The following is a 15,427-nucleotide window of genomic DNA, read 5'->3' as shown; positions in this document are numbered from 1 at the left end:
AGGTGACGGAATCAATGCTAAATTTATCAAGGGTGTTCTTCCTTGAACAGATGGCGTAGAACCATCGGGGAAAGTCGTAGGCTTCATTCTCCTAGATTACTTTCCCATCTACCAGTGTTTGCCTTGGAGTCCTCATCAGAGCCCTGAGTCGGGAAATGGTTAAGTCTTGGTAGACATCAACATCTTCCCATAGTCCTTTTGTCGTTTCCAACCTACTTAGGAGGGCTACGAACTCAGGAAATGGTTAAGTCTTGGTAGACATCAACATCTTCCCATAGTCCTTCCGCCGTTTCCAACCTACTTAGGAGGGCTACGAACCTCGAATGGAGCTGAGCTAGATCTTCTACAAATTTCCCTGCCTCAGCATAAACATCCTCGACCCATTCTCGGGAATTATGTGCCATTGCCTTTGTAAGTTCTGCGTCGTCAATTACTTCCTTAGGAAGGAAGGGAGGGGGAGTGGATGAAGGACCTGCTTCCCTGAGGGGTTTCTTGAAACTCCTGACATACTCGCATAGAAGTTCGTTTTCCTCCTTCAGCCGCTTACACTTTGTTTTTGTTTTCAGCAATTTCTCCTTCAAGGCAAAGGAAGAATCGTCGAAATCTCCCATTACTTGACCGGTGGAAGCATGGCCGAGATCCACCTGTCCGATGACGTAATCTTCCTGCCTGATCTCACTCCTATCCCTATCCACAACAGGTTCAACAATGTGCAAGGTCCGGGCTCCGGATTCTTCCATGACTACCTTGGAAAACTTCCGGGGGGCCTTCCTTTCCGGTGGCTGATCCATCCTCTTCAATAATTCTTCTAATTCCTGAGCAGGATTGGGCTCCCCTCTTGCTTCATTTCCCAATCTGCCTACCAACCAGTCCGGCGCGGGGATGGAATGGCTATACTCCCCTGCATGCTCCTGTTCTTGAGATTCCTCTTCCATTTCGCCAGGGATAGTCTCTATGAAATTATCCTGGCGAACTTCTTCCAGGCGCGGGGAAACCTCTTGCCTCTGACTTCTTGGCTGATGACGGCCCTGTGAAGCATTGATGCTAAGTATATCAGGTGCTGGAACGTTTCCTGGAAGTGGGCTTGCGGGATGTGGGAACATTTCTACTTCTTGTATGCTCGCGGAGCTGACTGGTGAATGTTCCCTTCCTGTCCTCGTTCTCTTTTGTGGAGGCTCCTCCTGCTGGGCTTCTTGCTGAACCTCGCACGGGATCTCCTGTTGAGCACCCTTTGTCTTTGTTATCCTTGGCCTCTTTGGGGCACTTTTTCCTTTGTCTATCCAGGCCTCTCTTCCTGCCTGACCCTGTGAAGAGTCTTCAGTTGCCTCGCTGTAAGTATCCAGATTTCCCATCAACTGGTATGTCAGAGGGACATGGTTTTCAATCAACTTTCTTGTCTGCCTGTCAATCCAATGCTTAGTGAATTTTAGCACTGGCCTAGCCAAAATGTTCAAATCATCTACCTCAGGCTCCGACCAATCTGGCAACAGTATAGGTTGATCTTTTATCCTCTCGAATTCGGGTTGCATCAAATCTGAGTCTTCCTTAACACGATCTGGCACCTGATGGATCTCACTTATTCTGATGGTGTCGAGGGGCAGTCTGGAGTGCATTCTTCTCCGGACCTCAAAGTCGTCCTCGGCACCGGCCCAGTAATCCTCCAAGTGAAATCTGTGTATGAATTTGACACCGGTGACCTTCCTGATCTGGCTGTAAGGATCATATTGGGCCCTGGAAGTGTAAAATAGTAGTCGGTAGAATGCCAACTCGCTTGCTGCACTTTCAGCGGCCTCCAATCCTGGGCATATCTCCATGAAATCTCCCAAGACAACTAGAAATTCAATAGACTGCTTCTTCTTCTTCTTCTGCAGCTGATCGTAGGCAGTCAATTGCCTCATGAGCTCGAGCAGTATGAGCTTATCTGACGAATATCTAGGCAATTTGTAAGATTGGAAGGAGAAACCCTGTGTCCTGATGTAGGTGAACTTGGGGAACTGCAGGAATGCGGCGCCATACTTCTGGACCAAAGCACTTGCTTGCGGAGACAACCTCATGTGCAACTTATTTTGCATAAGTCGTGTCAGGTACATTGTGAAGGTGTCATTCACCAACTTGTAAGAATTCACGTTGTGGAGATGCAGCTGAGGATAACATTCATGTACCTTTAGCTGAGCTGGCCCGCAGCCCATGATTCCTCTTGCTGGCAGCCCATCGAATCCACCTCTTCGTGCCAGCATATAGAATAGGTAGGAACTCATGAAGGAGGACTGAGACCTTTTCTCCTGAAGGTTCTTCAGTTGTTCGAGCAAGTAGTGGCTGATCAATCTAGCCCAGTCAATCAATGTATTAGAATTCATGATCTCGCCAATGTAGAAGAACATCCAAGGCTCGAAGTTCACCATGTGCGAGCATCCCATTACTCTGCTCAGCATTTTTATCATGTCCACATATTCCTGCTTGAACTCGAAGATTGTGAGAGTCTTGGGCATCTTGAAAACGTGCACTCTAGGTTTCAGCAACCATTGCTTGTTGATCAAATTAGCACACCTAGTGGGGCCTGCTTCATAGACTGCTTGGGCTCCGTTGCTGGTCCTGTATGTCATGGAGTGATGTGAAGGGACTCCGAAGGCTTCACCAATTGCCTCTGGAGTCAATGTTGCCAATAACTTGCCGTCTGGCGTTGAGATCGTCTTCCGCTCCAGATTGTAACGTGCTGCACATTCCAAGACTAGATCTAGGCATTGAATGGAGGGAGGAAAGCCAGCTGCTGCAACTATTCCGCTTCTCACAATCTTGACAGCTGTCGGAGATGGATTGTGTCCTGCAGTTCCGAACATTCTTATCTTGAACGCAGCCCAGTTGAACGTGTCGAAGTTGGTATCATTGATCTCTTCCCATCTTGAATTCAACCGAGAATGGGGGAGAAAACCCTTCATCTCTGCTTTGATCATTGCTTGCCTGGAGATAGTAGTTGTCCTGCTAGGTTCCGCCATCCTGGGGAATATTTCAAAATGATGAAATAGAGACTAAGTATAAAAAACTTTTCACTTCTTTACTCTTCCTTTCCTGAATCTCGCACGTGAATAATGAAATGTTTTATCCAACTTATATAGAATTCCCAAGAGGCATCAAATTAGTAACTGTATTTATGGCGTGTCATATTTTCCTTAATTACCATGACATGCAAGGCAGTTTCCCATGCATGTGAGTTCAAATTTAGAACCTTCCTTAAATGCTCCCAGTCGTGCATCATGCTTTGGAAGATTCCCTCTACCAACTCATTGATTCTGTACTTTCCAATTTTGGAGGGAGATTGCAGGATCTTTCGCGGGATTTGATCAATTCCACTTTGACTTGTCATCTCGTGCCGTCGAAGGAACTTTCCCGGCTTTTCTCCATATCCCTATTTTTTAGGGATCTTCCTAAATTTTAGGAGTCAGGTTCATTGGATGGGGAATTTCGTCCTGATTCGGAATCTATAAAAATTTCCATATTTGGCCAAGATTTAATGTCTAAAAATAGCATAATTGAAAATTCGCCCGAGGGGAATTTTTGTTTCTATTCTTCCTTGACTCCTTGGAATTCATGCCTTAGGCAAAATTTCAAATTTTTTGTTTGGGTGAAATTTTACCATCCCAAGGATTCATAAATTTTCCACTTGTGAATGCCTTCATGATTTCAGCACCCCAGGCCTGACCTGGGCACATTTTCACCCTGTCCATGGAGAGGTGGAATTTTGCAGTTGTGAATGCATTCTTGATTTCAGCGCCCCAAGCCTGACCTGGGCGCATTTTCACCCTGTCCATGGAGAGGTGGAATTTTGCAGTCATGAAGGACTTCTTCATTTCAGCGCCCCAGGCCTAACCTGGGCGCATTTTCACCCTATCCATGGAGAGGTGGAATTTTGCAGTTGTGAATGCATTCTTGATTTCAGCGCCCCAGGCCTGACCTGGGCGCATTTTCACCCTGTCCATGGAGAGGTGGAATTTTGCAGTTGTGAATGACTTCTTCATTTCAGCCCCCCAGACCTGACCTGGGCACATTTTTACTCTGTCCATGGAGAGGCGAAATTTCCTACTTGTGAACGACTTCCAGACTTAGAATATTTTGACCTTCCATTTCAGGGATGATTCTTCAGATTTAGCCATTTTAGACCCCTGCCTGTCTGCTTTCAACTTTCTAGATTTAGAAGTGATTGTGCATGTTGACTCTCCGTCGTCTGCTAGCCTGACCCTACCACAAATAGACTTTCCCGAAATAGAAACTTTCCAAAATGTCAGAGTTAGAGCCCAAGACAGGGTGCAGGATGACTTACTAAAAATAGAAATTTACTAAAAATAGAAATTACTAAAAATAGTAAGTTTGATTTTTGGCAAAATGGCGACATTCTGGGACTTGGAAAAATCCCTAAAAAATAGGGACTTTCTAAAAATAGAAAGTTACTCCGTTTGGGCTCAAATTTCGCTAGGAGGTCCCCTGAAGGGTCCCGACTCCAATCGTATGCTTAGTTTTTCCGAAACCCTAACAGGAACCCCTAAAATCTAGGACAGAAGGCAAAACCCTAGAAAAAGGACAAAACAGGCTGTAGACCTCACAAAATTTGTTTGACAGAGAAGCAGATTAACCCCAACTGATTCCCAAACACCCGTAACGCGAAGAGATTGAAAAGATTGCCACTAACACACGCAAAACGAAAGCCAAACGACCGAAAAGGCCTAAAAGCAAAGGGGGGTCCCTATCTGGGATGGGGTGATGTGTGATTAGGTCACAACAATACCGTCTCCAGAATTCATAGGATTAGATTAGCCTTCTCAAACCCTATCCTTTTTTCCCTTTCTTTTGAAAGTCTAAATCCCAGAAAATCCAAAAAAGAGAAGAGCCTAAAATTGCTAAATCCATCTAAGTCCAGCAGTTCAAGATACTTGTTAAACGTAAGTCCCCTTTGAAATTTCAGCATACACTACCCAAGAAGCTATTCCACTAAAATCGCTTGTTCGCACATATAGACCTTGGAATCAGTAGTGATTTTTCAAGAGATGATAGAATGCCTTCGGGTATCCTATCCTAATGTTTGGTAGATGATAAAACAGACACCAACAATACCAAACCCTGCTACTACTTCAGTTTTAAGGGAGAAGGGTCTATGTATTTTACCAAAGCGCTTAGAGACCTAATACAATAGGTTTCCTCAAAGTTTACAGATCCAAGCCCTCACCTATCTTGGGTCTATACCCTCAAGGCTTATGGGTCGTTGATCCCCACCCTATCTTGGGACTTAACCTATTGCTTGGATTTAGACTGCCCCTCTTTGGAACATCTCATGCCCATCTTCTTAAATATTGACAGTAATAACATGATTTAGACTATACATATACTAACTTCTCATGTATTATGAACATATATATAAAATTTAGTATGACTGTCATACATATTGCAGTCTATATAATATTACTATTAAATTCTGAATAAGAACATTATCAGGCATCATATATTAAGCATACCTATTAAGCACATCCTCATGCATACCACCAAGAGCAAGGATGTTACTGCCTGTAACTTAATAACAGTTCAGATCTGATTTGATCTGATCTAATTGATGGTGATATCATTGGAGGCTTTTGATTCCTTTTCTTTATATCTCTCAATGAGAGAGAGGGGTCACACCTCTTCATCATGTATGCCCTTTGGCAAGAGACACGCCCTTTCACAATTAGCACCCCTTGAAAGAGTGCAACTCTTTATTATTTCTGCCCTTTAAAAGGGACACAACCTTTCACAATCAGATCTGCACTTCTTATTTAAATCTGATCTGCACTTATTATTCCCAAATTATCCTCCTCTCAAATGAGGATCTTTTCTCCCTTTTATATCTCATTTTTGAGGGAGTCGCAACTTTTCCTTCCATGTCTTTTGACCATTCATTAATTTAATAAAATTTTAATTAATTATATTTAATTATATTCTTTTATATTTTAATATAATTTTTTATATTTGAATTTTATTATTATTTATTATTAAATTCTATTTCAAAGTGGGGACATTACAACACCCCAAGCCTTATGATTTGAGTTGGATCAAAGAAGGTGCTGATTTGCATGTGAGTAGACAACGGAGATTGAAGCTTTCTGTGCAACACTAAACTTGTTGATAAACTGGTTGTGGACATTGTGCCTTGGGATGTGTGCAAAGTTGTGTTAGGCGGCCCTTACAGGTATGACAAAAAAGTTGTTCAATGGTGGGCAAAGCTTCATATTGTTTGCCTACCAAAGGCAAGAAGGGGGAATGTTGGGCCTCAAATCTTCATGGAGATAGCATCTTAAGCGGAAAGACCCAAATCGTTCCCTTTCAGCTGAATAGAAAGAATGTTGATTAAGTTCATTCAACTTCAAGCTCTTTTACATTAACAAATTATTCAGACAATTCAAGAAAAAGATTTTACTAATACTAGTTGGAGTGGCGTAAGGTGAGATGGCAGCCATGTCACTATCAAGAGGAGTATCCCCTTATTCTGAGTCTTCATAGCTTTTGGGGATCAAACACCTCCATATCAGGGAGGTTTGACTTCATTGCAAAAAAATGCAATTCATGAAAAACTTTACTTAAGGCAAACTCAAATACTTGGATGCTGGAGGAATGGAATGTCTCTAAGCAAACCAAGGAAAAGCAGTGTTTCTTCCTTTTGAACAAAACCATCAGTTTTAACAGGCAGTGGTTTCGTAACCATCAGAGCAGTCTCATACCAAGGCAAAGAAAGTAACTTTTCCCAGTGGCAATCTTGGATTCACTGGGGCAGTTTTGAAATCAGCCCCTGATGACAAACAGAAGCCTCTTTATGTGACAGAAAACAACCCATGGCATTCCAATCTTCCCAAATGTTCAGCTTCCTTGAATTTTTGTTCTTAATTGTAAAGCATAAAAGAACTATTGTATGCTGGCATTAGTAATTAGGAGGTAAGTAATTGGAATTAGAAGTGGATTCAAGAGAATTCACAGTTCCAAAATTAAGGGAATTTTCAAGATAGTTAAGTGTTAGGAAGCTAACAAGTAATCATAGGAACTGAATTAATAGTTGTTCGGGAACTGACTTGAGATTGTAACTGTTTTGAAGTTTGTGGATTTGAATGAGTATTTTGGCCCACATTTTGCTAGAGTTTTCTTCCATACGTGGGATTCTCCAGGATAAAATCTGTCTTCAATTGTGCCATAGCCTACTCTCAATTTTCTGCAATTCTCACCTTTTGCTATTGCTTAGTCCATTCTAATCTTTCTTGTTTTTCATTTAATCTATTGCTCATGAACTATTGAATGGAATATCCATCGCAGCTTTAAAATCAACTGGTGAAGTTTAATCATTTATCTATGTTTTGTTTAATATATTGCATGCAAGCGTAATAACTTATTTGGATGTCCAAGGCATTGAGCTCAATTGGTTGAAATGTTGGGTTTTCATTGTCGAGACCAAAGTTCAATTCCTCATAGGGCCATCTAAAGTGAAATTCTAAGTTGTGACTCTTGGTCTTCCATACTTGGCTTCTAATATGGAGGTGGTTTCTAAATAAAAGTGGATTTCTAACTAGAGTGACACTTAGCCTTCCATAGGTGATTTCTAGTGTGTTTGCTCTTAAGGAGCTTATATTGATCTTATGCGGATGCTCGAATGAGAAAGATATCTGTAATCAATATGCAATTCAAAAAAAATCCTTATTGGGTACAAAAAACTTGTGATTGACAAATAAAAGGTAAGAATTAGAATTGCTTGAGAATGAACCTACACGTTGAAGAAAGAATTAATGGAAGACATGCTAATATGAAGGATGGGCTAAGAAGAAAGACCACTCAAATGAAGTATTCTAAATCATAAAGACTAAACTAGAATCGCATGAGGAACACAGGAAATGAATGTGGAGAATCACCAACAAAATGGCTGCATTTGTCATCCAAACTTATTTCAACTCTTGGCTCCTTCACCAGAAATGACAATGCAGGAACATTTTTCAAAAGTTTGTGATAATGATATTTTGTTACCAAAGCAATTGTACTAGCCAAAAAATAGATACTCTTAGCATGCCATTTGAGAGCTGCAAATCTTATGCAAAAAAAAGTAATTTAAGTGATGGCAATTTATTTCAATCTTTACCATCCATATTTTGCATTGCATCCATTGTTGTTGTCTGGTTAAGATCAACACCAAGGGGTAGTCAACAATGCCAAGTGCTTTGTTGATCATCTACAGATACAATAACATACAAATAATGCATCAGTTTAGGGAAAGTGTTGGAAAAATATTTAATTTGGTTATAAAAGATAAACAATCTCAAACACCTAAAACGGTCTGTTGAAATGTCTATGTGAGAAGGCATTGCTCCAAATATCACTCCCACTGTTTGTTTAATTAAGCAATGAAAAGTGACCAAAATAAGAACAGATGTTTTTTATTATATGAGTGTGAAGACATTTGACAGCCAAAAAATTTACCGTCCATGAATTGCATCGCATCCATTGTTGTTGTTTGGTTCAGATCAAAAAAGAAGTGCAAACAACATCACTGAGTATTTAGTTGATCATCCAAAGCTGCAACAACATATGCTTAACATATCAATTTAGAGCAAGTGTTTAAGAGATTGGTAAAGTGGTCAACTACTTTTGAATAAGTACTCACTTTGTTGTTGCACAATAAGGACAAATTTTGCCTATGTCACCATGCCTGAATGCTTCACGACTTTTTTTTGCTTTTACTTACTGCAAGCTGTAACAGAGAATCTTCTTCACATTCCTCTATTCTATCATTCAAGTCGTGACAAAAGGCATTGCTTCTTGGATGGCTAGAATTAGATTTGTGCATTTTAATTGGACTGAACCACAGTGATCTCCGTCTCAAAGATATTTCCTCTAAATCCAGGTCTGATTTGAATTTGGAGTAAAGACCAGATTCATGGAGATCTTTTCTAAATCTTTCAATGCACCCATTAAAAGCAGATATCTGATCTGGTGTAGTTGGTAACTTCTGGAGTACTGATTTCAAAAAAATCTTTGAGTTTTTCAGGTCTTCACTGCGAGCATCAGCTACCTTTGTGACCTCTATAATTGAAACATAAATAATTTAGTAATAAAACAAACATAACCAACCCTTAGTATGTCATTGTGAAATGCTTATATCAAGATTTACCTGTTGTATGTTCTTCAACATAAAAATGCCTTTCTGTATCTTCATCTTCCAATGGAATAGAGCCATCTATCATTGACTCAAGAATTATTTAGTTTTAAAAACTATCACAATCAATCAACTTTTCATCATCAAAACAACAGATTGACATTACCAGTGGTATGGTTTTCAAGATAGAAATGCCCTCGTCGATCATCATCAACTAATGGAACAACAACAACTATAATAGGAGAAAAATAATTTAGTTAGTTCTAGAAAAACCATAATAATCACTGAACATAACAATATGAAATTAAGATCTTGGCACTTACTAGCAACATGATCTTTCTCCTCTGCGTTGTTTCTCTTAATAAAATCCGAAACCTTCAACACATGCTTGCAAATGTTTCCCCTCTTTGCCCATTGGCAATCACATACAAGGAATTTGGGCCCAAACTTTCTAACAAGATACTCTTTTTCTGTAACAGACTGGCTTCTTACCTTATATGTGTTAGGGAGATCATATGAATAGCAGTCTGTATCTAATATTGTTTTTGACCTCTCCAGTGATGTAATGTGATACCTTTCTTTTTTGAAGTTAGTTTTAAATTCTGATAACTGCAAATACCTTTTGTTCTTATAAAAAGGCTCTACCCTATGAAGAAGCGTACAGATAAGCCAATCCATCCTCCTTGTACATTTTCTAGCGTAATCACTTAAATAACAACTCTTAATGTAAAAGTGATAAGACTCTATGGATGCATTAATTTCTTGACTTGCATTGGAGAAGTTTCGAAAGTCTTTTGTCCATTTAGCTTCACAAACAAATATCATGACATTTTAGCAAAATATAAATCAACTAAAATGATATAAAGCCATAAAAACCAAATGGAAAGATTTGACAATCTTACCAATATGACCATCATCATGACACCAAACTTTTTTAAAGTGACCTCTAAAATCCCTCTCTTGTGGGAATTCCTTCATGAATTTGTCAATTAAGTGAATAATGATGTCTTCATTCTTGCTCATTGCACAGAAAATATCACCCAATCTATCCAACATTTTTGTTTCAACATCTTTGTCTCTAGCATACCTAGATCAAGAACCACAATATCATGCAATGAGGTTGAAATTTGTAATGTGGCAACCATAGATTATTATCAATTCACTAACCTGTGTACTTTTTTCAACCATGTCTTGCGTATGTGCCAACTGCATAATTGTAGTTGACAATCAAAAGGCAACCTACAAACATTGTGAAAGTTTATAGGCAATGTTCCAACCAAATGTAATGTTAAATTGAAACCATTCTAGGGTATAAAGTAGAAAACTATGGTCTTCTAAAGCAAATATTAGGCAATTTTAATAATCTAACATTATTTTAAATAAATAAAAAATAAACAAAACCTGATTGCTTGGATGTCAGCAGCAACATCATCTACTATAAATGCATTGACATGCCAATCTTCTTTGCATTGTTTTCCTCGTCTATGAACTTCTACAAGCCATTCATTGATATCCTCAATGTTATGTCTTGAGGATATCGCCCATGCAACTGGTATGCCAGCCTCTTGCTCGTCAAAAACAAGCAAAGTATATAATTGGAACTGCAAGGATAAACCAGAAATGAAATTCATATTTTGAGAAGAAATAATAAGTAAATTGAGAAGCGCAAATGCAATTAACATTGTTCTACTTACACCATGTTTGTTTGTGAAAAATGTGGAATCCATTGCAATGATTGAGTTGTGTGAATGTTTCACCATTGTTTCTTGCATCCATGGTGTTTGTATGCCAATAATAAATGGAACATCATTCATAATGTTTGCCCATTGGAAATAAAAAAAATTCTCTTTCTCTTCTGCATACCACAAGCCAACACTTATTGCATCATCTTTATTTTTTTGGGATCGAATGGAGCGTATTTTTTTCCATGCATTTAGTACATCTTTTCTCAACATGTATGCATCCCTATTATTCATCAATTCAAGAAAACCATGATCTAAGTGATGCCTCTCACATATTGTGTCAACCTCTACACCCATCAACAATAAGGACTCAAGATATGATTGACACTCATCTGACAAGCTCAGTGCCAAAGCACTTTGTGGATCTCTAGAAGTGTCATTTTTTCCATGACAAAATTCACCATTGGCATCACAATGGCTCCGCTCATTATATGTAATAAGTGCAACATGTGGTCTACCATACATAACCCTAACCTGAAAGTGGGTTTGACAACCCCTTTTCTTTTGAAACTTACGTATCCTCTGTGGATTTGGAGGTTTATTTCTATTATCTTGTGGGCCAAAAGCACACCAATAGCTGTTTATACATGTATGACAAAAAAAATGCATTAGGTAACATGATAAAATTACTACAAAATATGGTGTATTTACACATTAAATAAGAATGAAACGTACAAACAATAAAATTGCAAACCTTGAGTACATCTTGGTAGTGTGTTCGGTATATTCTGCAGGGTTGTTCTCTCTATGTATTTTACGAACAAATCTTGTCTTCATACCATTCAACAACCCTTCACCTTTCACAAAATCAGTAAGCCTTTCAAAAGGGATTGCAGCACATAAATCAATCTCACCATTTCCTTCTCCAATAGGCGTCCATTCAAGGTCTTCACTAGAGAAATAATTTCTTTGGTTCACAATGTCTTGCACATCTAGTTCAATTAATGATTCCCATTTGGTCTTTCTTCCCATCCTGAATAACATTAAAATTGTTAGTAATCCCTTATAGAATTGTATTACCAATTCACCTTGCACTAGGAAGGTGCGTTGTTTATATTGCATAATTTCTCTCTATGCATATTGACAATTTTGTAGTAGAATCATTTAGAGATGCCTTTCAAGTATAAATAATTTTAAATTGGACTGAGATGTGTTACAAGCAAATATATTTTTCTACTGAACCACACTAAATAATATTTTCTATAATAGATCAAGTGGTAAAGGAAAGTGCAACAACGTCATATGCTAGGAACTTTGCTACTAAGAAGCATAACACTGACAACTAAATCCTCAATCTAAGTAAACCTAACAATTCCTTTTTAAATTCACTTATTGCACTCACTATTGACCATGCAGATGATTATTTTGTGCACGGACTATAAGAATAACGTTACTACACATCTAGTGGACCTGTGTAATCAACATAAATGGTGCGTGTAATATTATACATCAACAAAACTAATATATTTTTTTATTCTTTTAAAAAAATTGAAGGACATTTTTTAAAATAGTAATAGATGGAACATTAAGAATGTTTTCATATGCTACAAAATTATAAAAAAGTGTTCTATTATATAGTGGTCTTTGAAAGCCACCTATCTTCGAAAATTTTGGCTGCTTATAGTGTGAATCATATCCTTCGTAAATCTATGCCACCAAAGTTCAATTTTGAAGGAAGAACAAAGTGACGGCAGCTATATAGTTTGTAATTTTTTACTAAGTTCACAAGATCTATAATAAATATATGGTATTAGTATAAGGTATTATCTTCAAGTACCACTTTCTTTAGAAACACATATGTTAGTATTACTTGTGCAAAAAACATAATGCACACAAGAAAGGTAACATTAGTAGAACATGCTATGCTCAAATGCCACTTTCTTCTTCAGATTTTATTTATCTAGTCACATATGTAACCTTTTGTTTCATGATTTTTCTAACTAGAGTAAAGTGTGTAACTTAAACATATTTGATTTGCTTTCCTTCTTTAAATTTTATCCATTAAGTTGTATGTGGAACCCATAAATTAAAAAATTCACAACTCATACAAAATTAAAATTGAAATGCATGATTCAATTGTACTTGAACTAGTTTGCATTAGTAAGAATTGTGAAAAGAGTCACTTCAAAGGCATTACATTCTTCAATAATTTAGTACGAAGGCATTACATCTTCAATTTGTAAAATGAATCATTTACCTTATTATCACCTAAAATATAACATCAAATTAATATAATGGTGACTTATTAGGAGTTTGTGGGGTTTATCCAGTTTAGTGGGTTATTATAAAAGGGCTATTTAAAAATAATGTTCATTGCATGGGCTCCAAAACGAAAAGAATATGCTCTTAGGCTGTAAGTATTTCCTCACATGGTTCACTTAGTAGAAAGAATTAACATATTAGATATTCTCATAATTCATTCTACCTTGTGAAAATATAAGAGCTTCAAGGAAGATTAGGGCCATTAAAAGTCAGTTTGAAATAAAATCCATGTGGTATTATACCCACAACCGCAAGAGATAGCAACAAAATACTTTATTGCCTGCCTAGGAAAGGGGGATAAGAAATCATCCAAGTCAATGAAATAACACCCACCCTTGCAATTTATACTTTCACAAAGGTTTCAAGGTCCACATTTAATCGTGACTAGACACCTAAATGTTTTTCCATTCCCAAATGGAACATGTAGCAGCAAACATCAACTGTGAAAAAACATCAGGTTACGAATACCTTTAGTGTTTCTACCACACAACTGCTTCATCAGCATCCCATTATCAGACGAACAACAGAGTAAACATTCAAAAGCAACAGCATGTACTATCATTTTTCACCGTTTGAAAATTTATTTCCCTTGACAAGAAAGGGACTTCACCCATTATCTTAAGGATTTACTACATTTTATTTAGTTGGTTAAAAAGCTTTCAAAACTTCTCGTTCTATTTACTAATTTCGAGGCTCTCGAAAAAAAAAAAATTGAATTTACTACATTACATGGATACTGGTAAGTTTTTAATTACTTATCCCGCTGTTTATCAGCCAAAACTTTAAAATATTAAATACTAATAAATCAAGGAGCTATCCAATATTAACAAATAGATAAATCAAAGAGCTATTTTACAGTTCTTGAGTAATCTTACTTACTTCAGAGACTACAGCTGAAATTATAAAATGAATCTTCAGTTCTGCTCTTAACCTGTGAAAATGCCCTGCTGCCTACAAAAACGTCTTTATCTCCACTCTCTGGAAATGACTGAAAACTAAGAAATGATACGGCAATTGAACTTTGAACTAAAATGTAGGATAGGTGTAGCACGTTAAAAAACAAATGGTCTGTTGTATACAATTTCGAAATGACACAGCAAAACATACAAAACCCCAAATAACAAACAAAATGTCCAGACAGGAAAGACAACAGTAAAGATATACAAGACCAGAGAGTAAAAACGGAAGAAATTAGAAATGGGATATGGGGAACCCTAATGAGATAAGTATCTAAACCTCAATTGAGCACGACATGGCAGAAGTATTAATTTTACAGCCGTAAGAACCGCCATTTGAAAATAAAGTACAGAGTAGGTCACTTACAAATGGCAAGAAAAAGGAATCTAGGGAAGAGAGGCTCATATTCCTTCAATCTTTCGGCGGGAATAGTATGGCATGCATACGGTGTTGTTATTTTTTTCCCGGCGAATCGATTGAAATAAAAAATTCAGTATTTTTATTCTAGTTTTAAATGTTGGACTCAAATTTTTTATTCTCTCATTTTTCTTTTATATAATTTTGAGAATCAACAATGACTCGCAACAAACCAAAAAAGAAAAAAATTGAGTTTATAATGTGACAAAGGTATTGGAAAAAATAATTCACTAAAAACAATTGGATGTACTTGAAGCTATTATATTACATAGGTATCGAAAAAAATGATTCTCTAAACATAATTGAATGTGCTTAAGCTTAGTTTCTATCACAGTTTTATTTTGTGGTTCCAAACTATTCTATAAATTCCCTAAACATAATCGAATGTACTTAAGCTTTGTTTCTATCATAGTTTTATTTTTGTGTTATGTTCCAACCTATTCTATAAATCTTTTAAGCTTATTGTTGTTGAGGTCATAACATGTGATCTCTTGTAATAGAGTCCTTGTTAAGATCATTGTTGATGGGGATTTTGGGTTCCATTGATCAATACTTTATGGAATCAACAAGTGAAAAGACTATTGACTTATTTTTGTTTACTTTTTTGAGAGGTGCAAGTCACAACCCAATCATTGGAATGGGATATATAATACAAACCTAAAGCATATTAATAGAAGGTTATAATTTTTTGGATGTCATTTTGCATCCTAACTAACTTTGCAAAATAATTATTCTTTATCATTCTTAATGTTTGTGAGTCATGAAAGACACAAATTTATAAGCAAATTTCATAAATAAAAAATTCTAGTAAATGTATAGATCATTAGTGTCTTCATAAGACCTTTAACTCAAAGGTTCTTTCAATTTTAGTTTGTATAAATTTATAAAGTTGTAGATT

The 15,427-nt window shown here is 37.2% G+C and overlaps 1 protein-coding gene across 3 annotated transcripts in view; it reads right to left on the bottom strand.

Moving 5' to 3' along the window:
- Positions 1-14,624, bottom strand: part of LOC131055410 (uncharacterized) — a 47,398-nt gene extending 32,774 nt beyond the window's left edge. For 2 of the 3 annotated variants that reach the window (XM_057989880.2, XM_057989878.2), the window contains exons 1-12: positions 14,035-14,624; positions 11,588-11,866; positions 10,846-11,470; positions 10,553-10,752; positions 10,319-10,390; positions 10,054-10,238; positions 9,475-9,957; positions 9,318-9,383; positions 9,167-9,232; positions 8,660-9,078; positions 8,476-8,571; positions 8,138-8,227 (exon numbers count right to left, since the gene is read on the bottom strand). In XM_057989880.2, coding sequence (XP_057845863.1) covers positions 8,714-9,078; positions 9,167-9,232; positions 9,318-9,383; positions 9,475-9,957; positions 10,054-10,238; positions 10,319-10,390; positions 10,553-10,752; positions 10,846-11,470; positions 11,588-11,865 — 2,340 coding nt within the window. In that variant the 5' untranslated portion in view covers position 11,866; positions 14,035-14,624 and the 3' untranslated portion in view covers positions 8,138-8,227; positions 8,476-8,571; positions 8,660-8,713. The remainder of the gene's footprint in view (positions 1-8,137; positions 8,228-8,475; positions 8,572-8,659; positions 9,079-9,166; positions 9,233-9,317; positions 9,384-9,474; positions 9,958-10,053; positions 10,239-10,318; positions 10,391-10,552; positions 10,753-10,845; positions 11,471-11,587; positions 11,867-14,034) is intronic. The other variant, XM_057989879.2, reaches the window with a different exon arrangement.
- Between the last annotated feature and the right edge of the window lie 803 nt (positions 14,625-15,427).

This window comes from Cryptomeria japonica, chromosome 8, assembly GCF_030272615.1.
Source record: "Cryptomeria japonica chromosome 8, Sugi_1.0, whole genome shotgun sequence".
NCBI lineage: Eukaryota > Viridiplantae > Streptophyta > Pinopsida > Cupressales > Cupressaceae > Cryptomeria > Cryptomeria japonica.
Note: the sequence above shows the minus strand (reverse complement) of the source record. Positions and strands in the feature narration are given on the sequence as shown.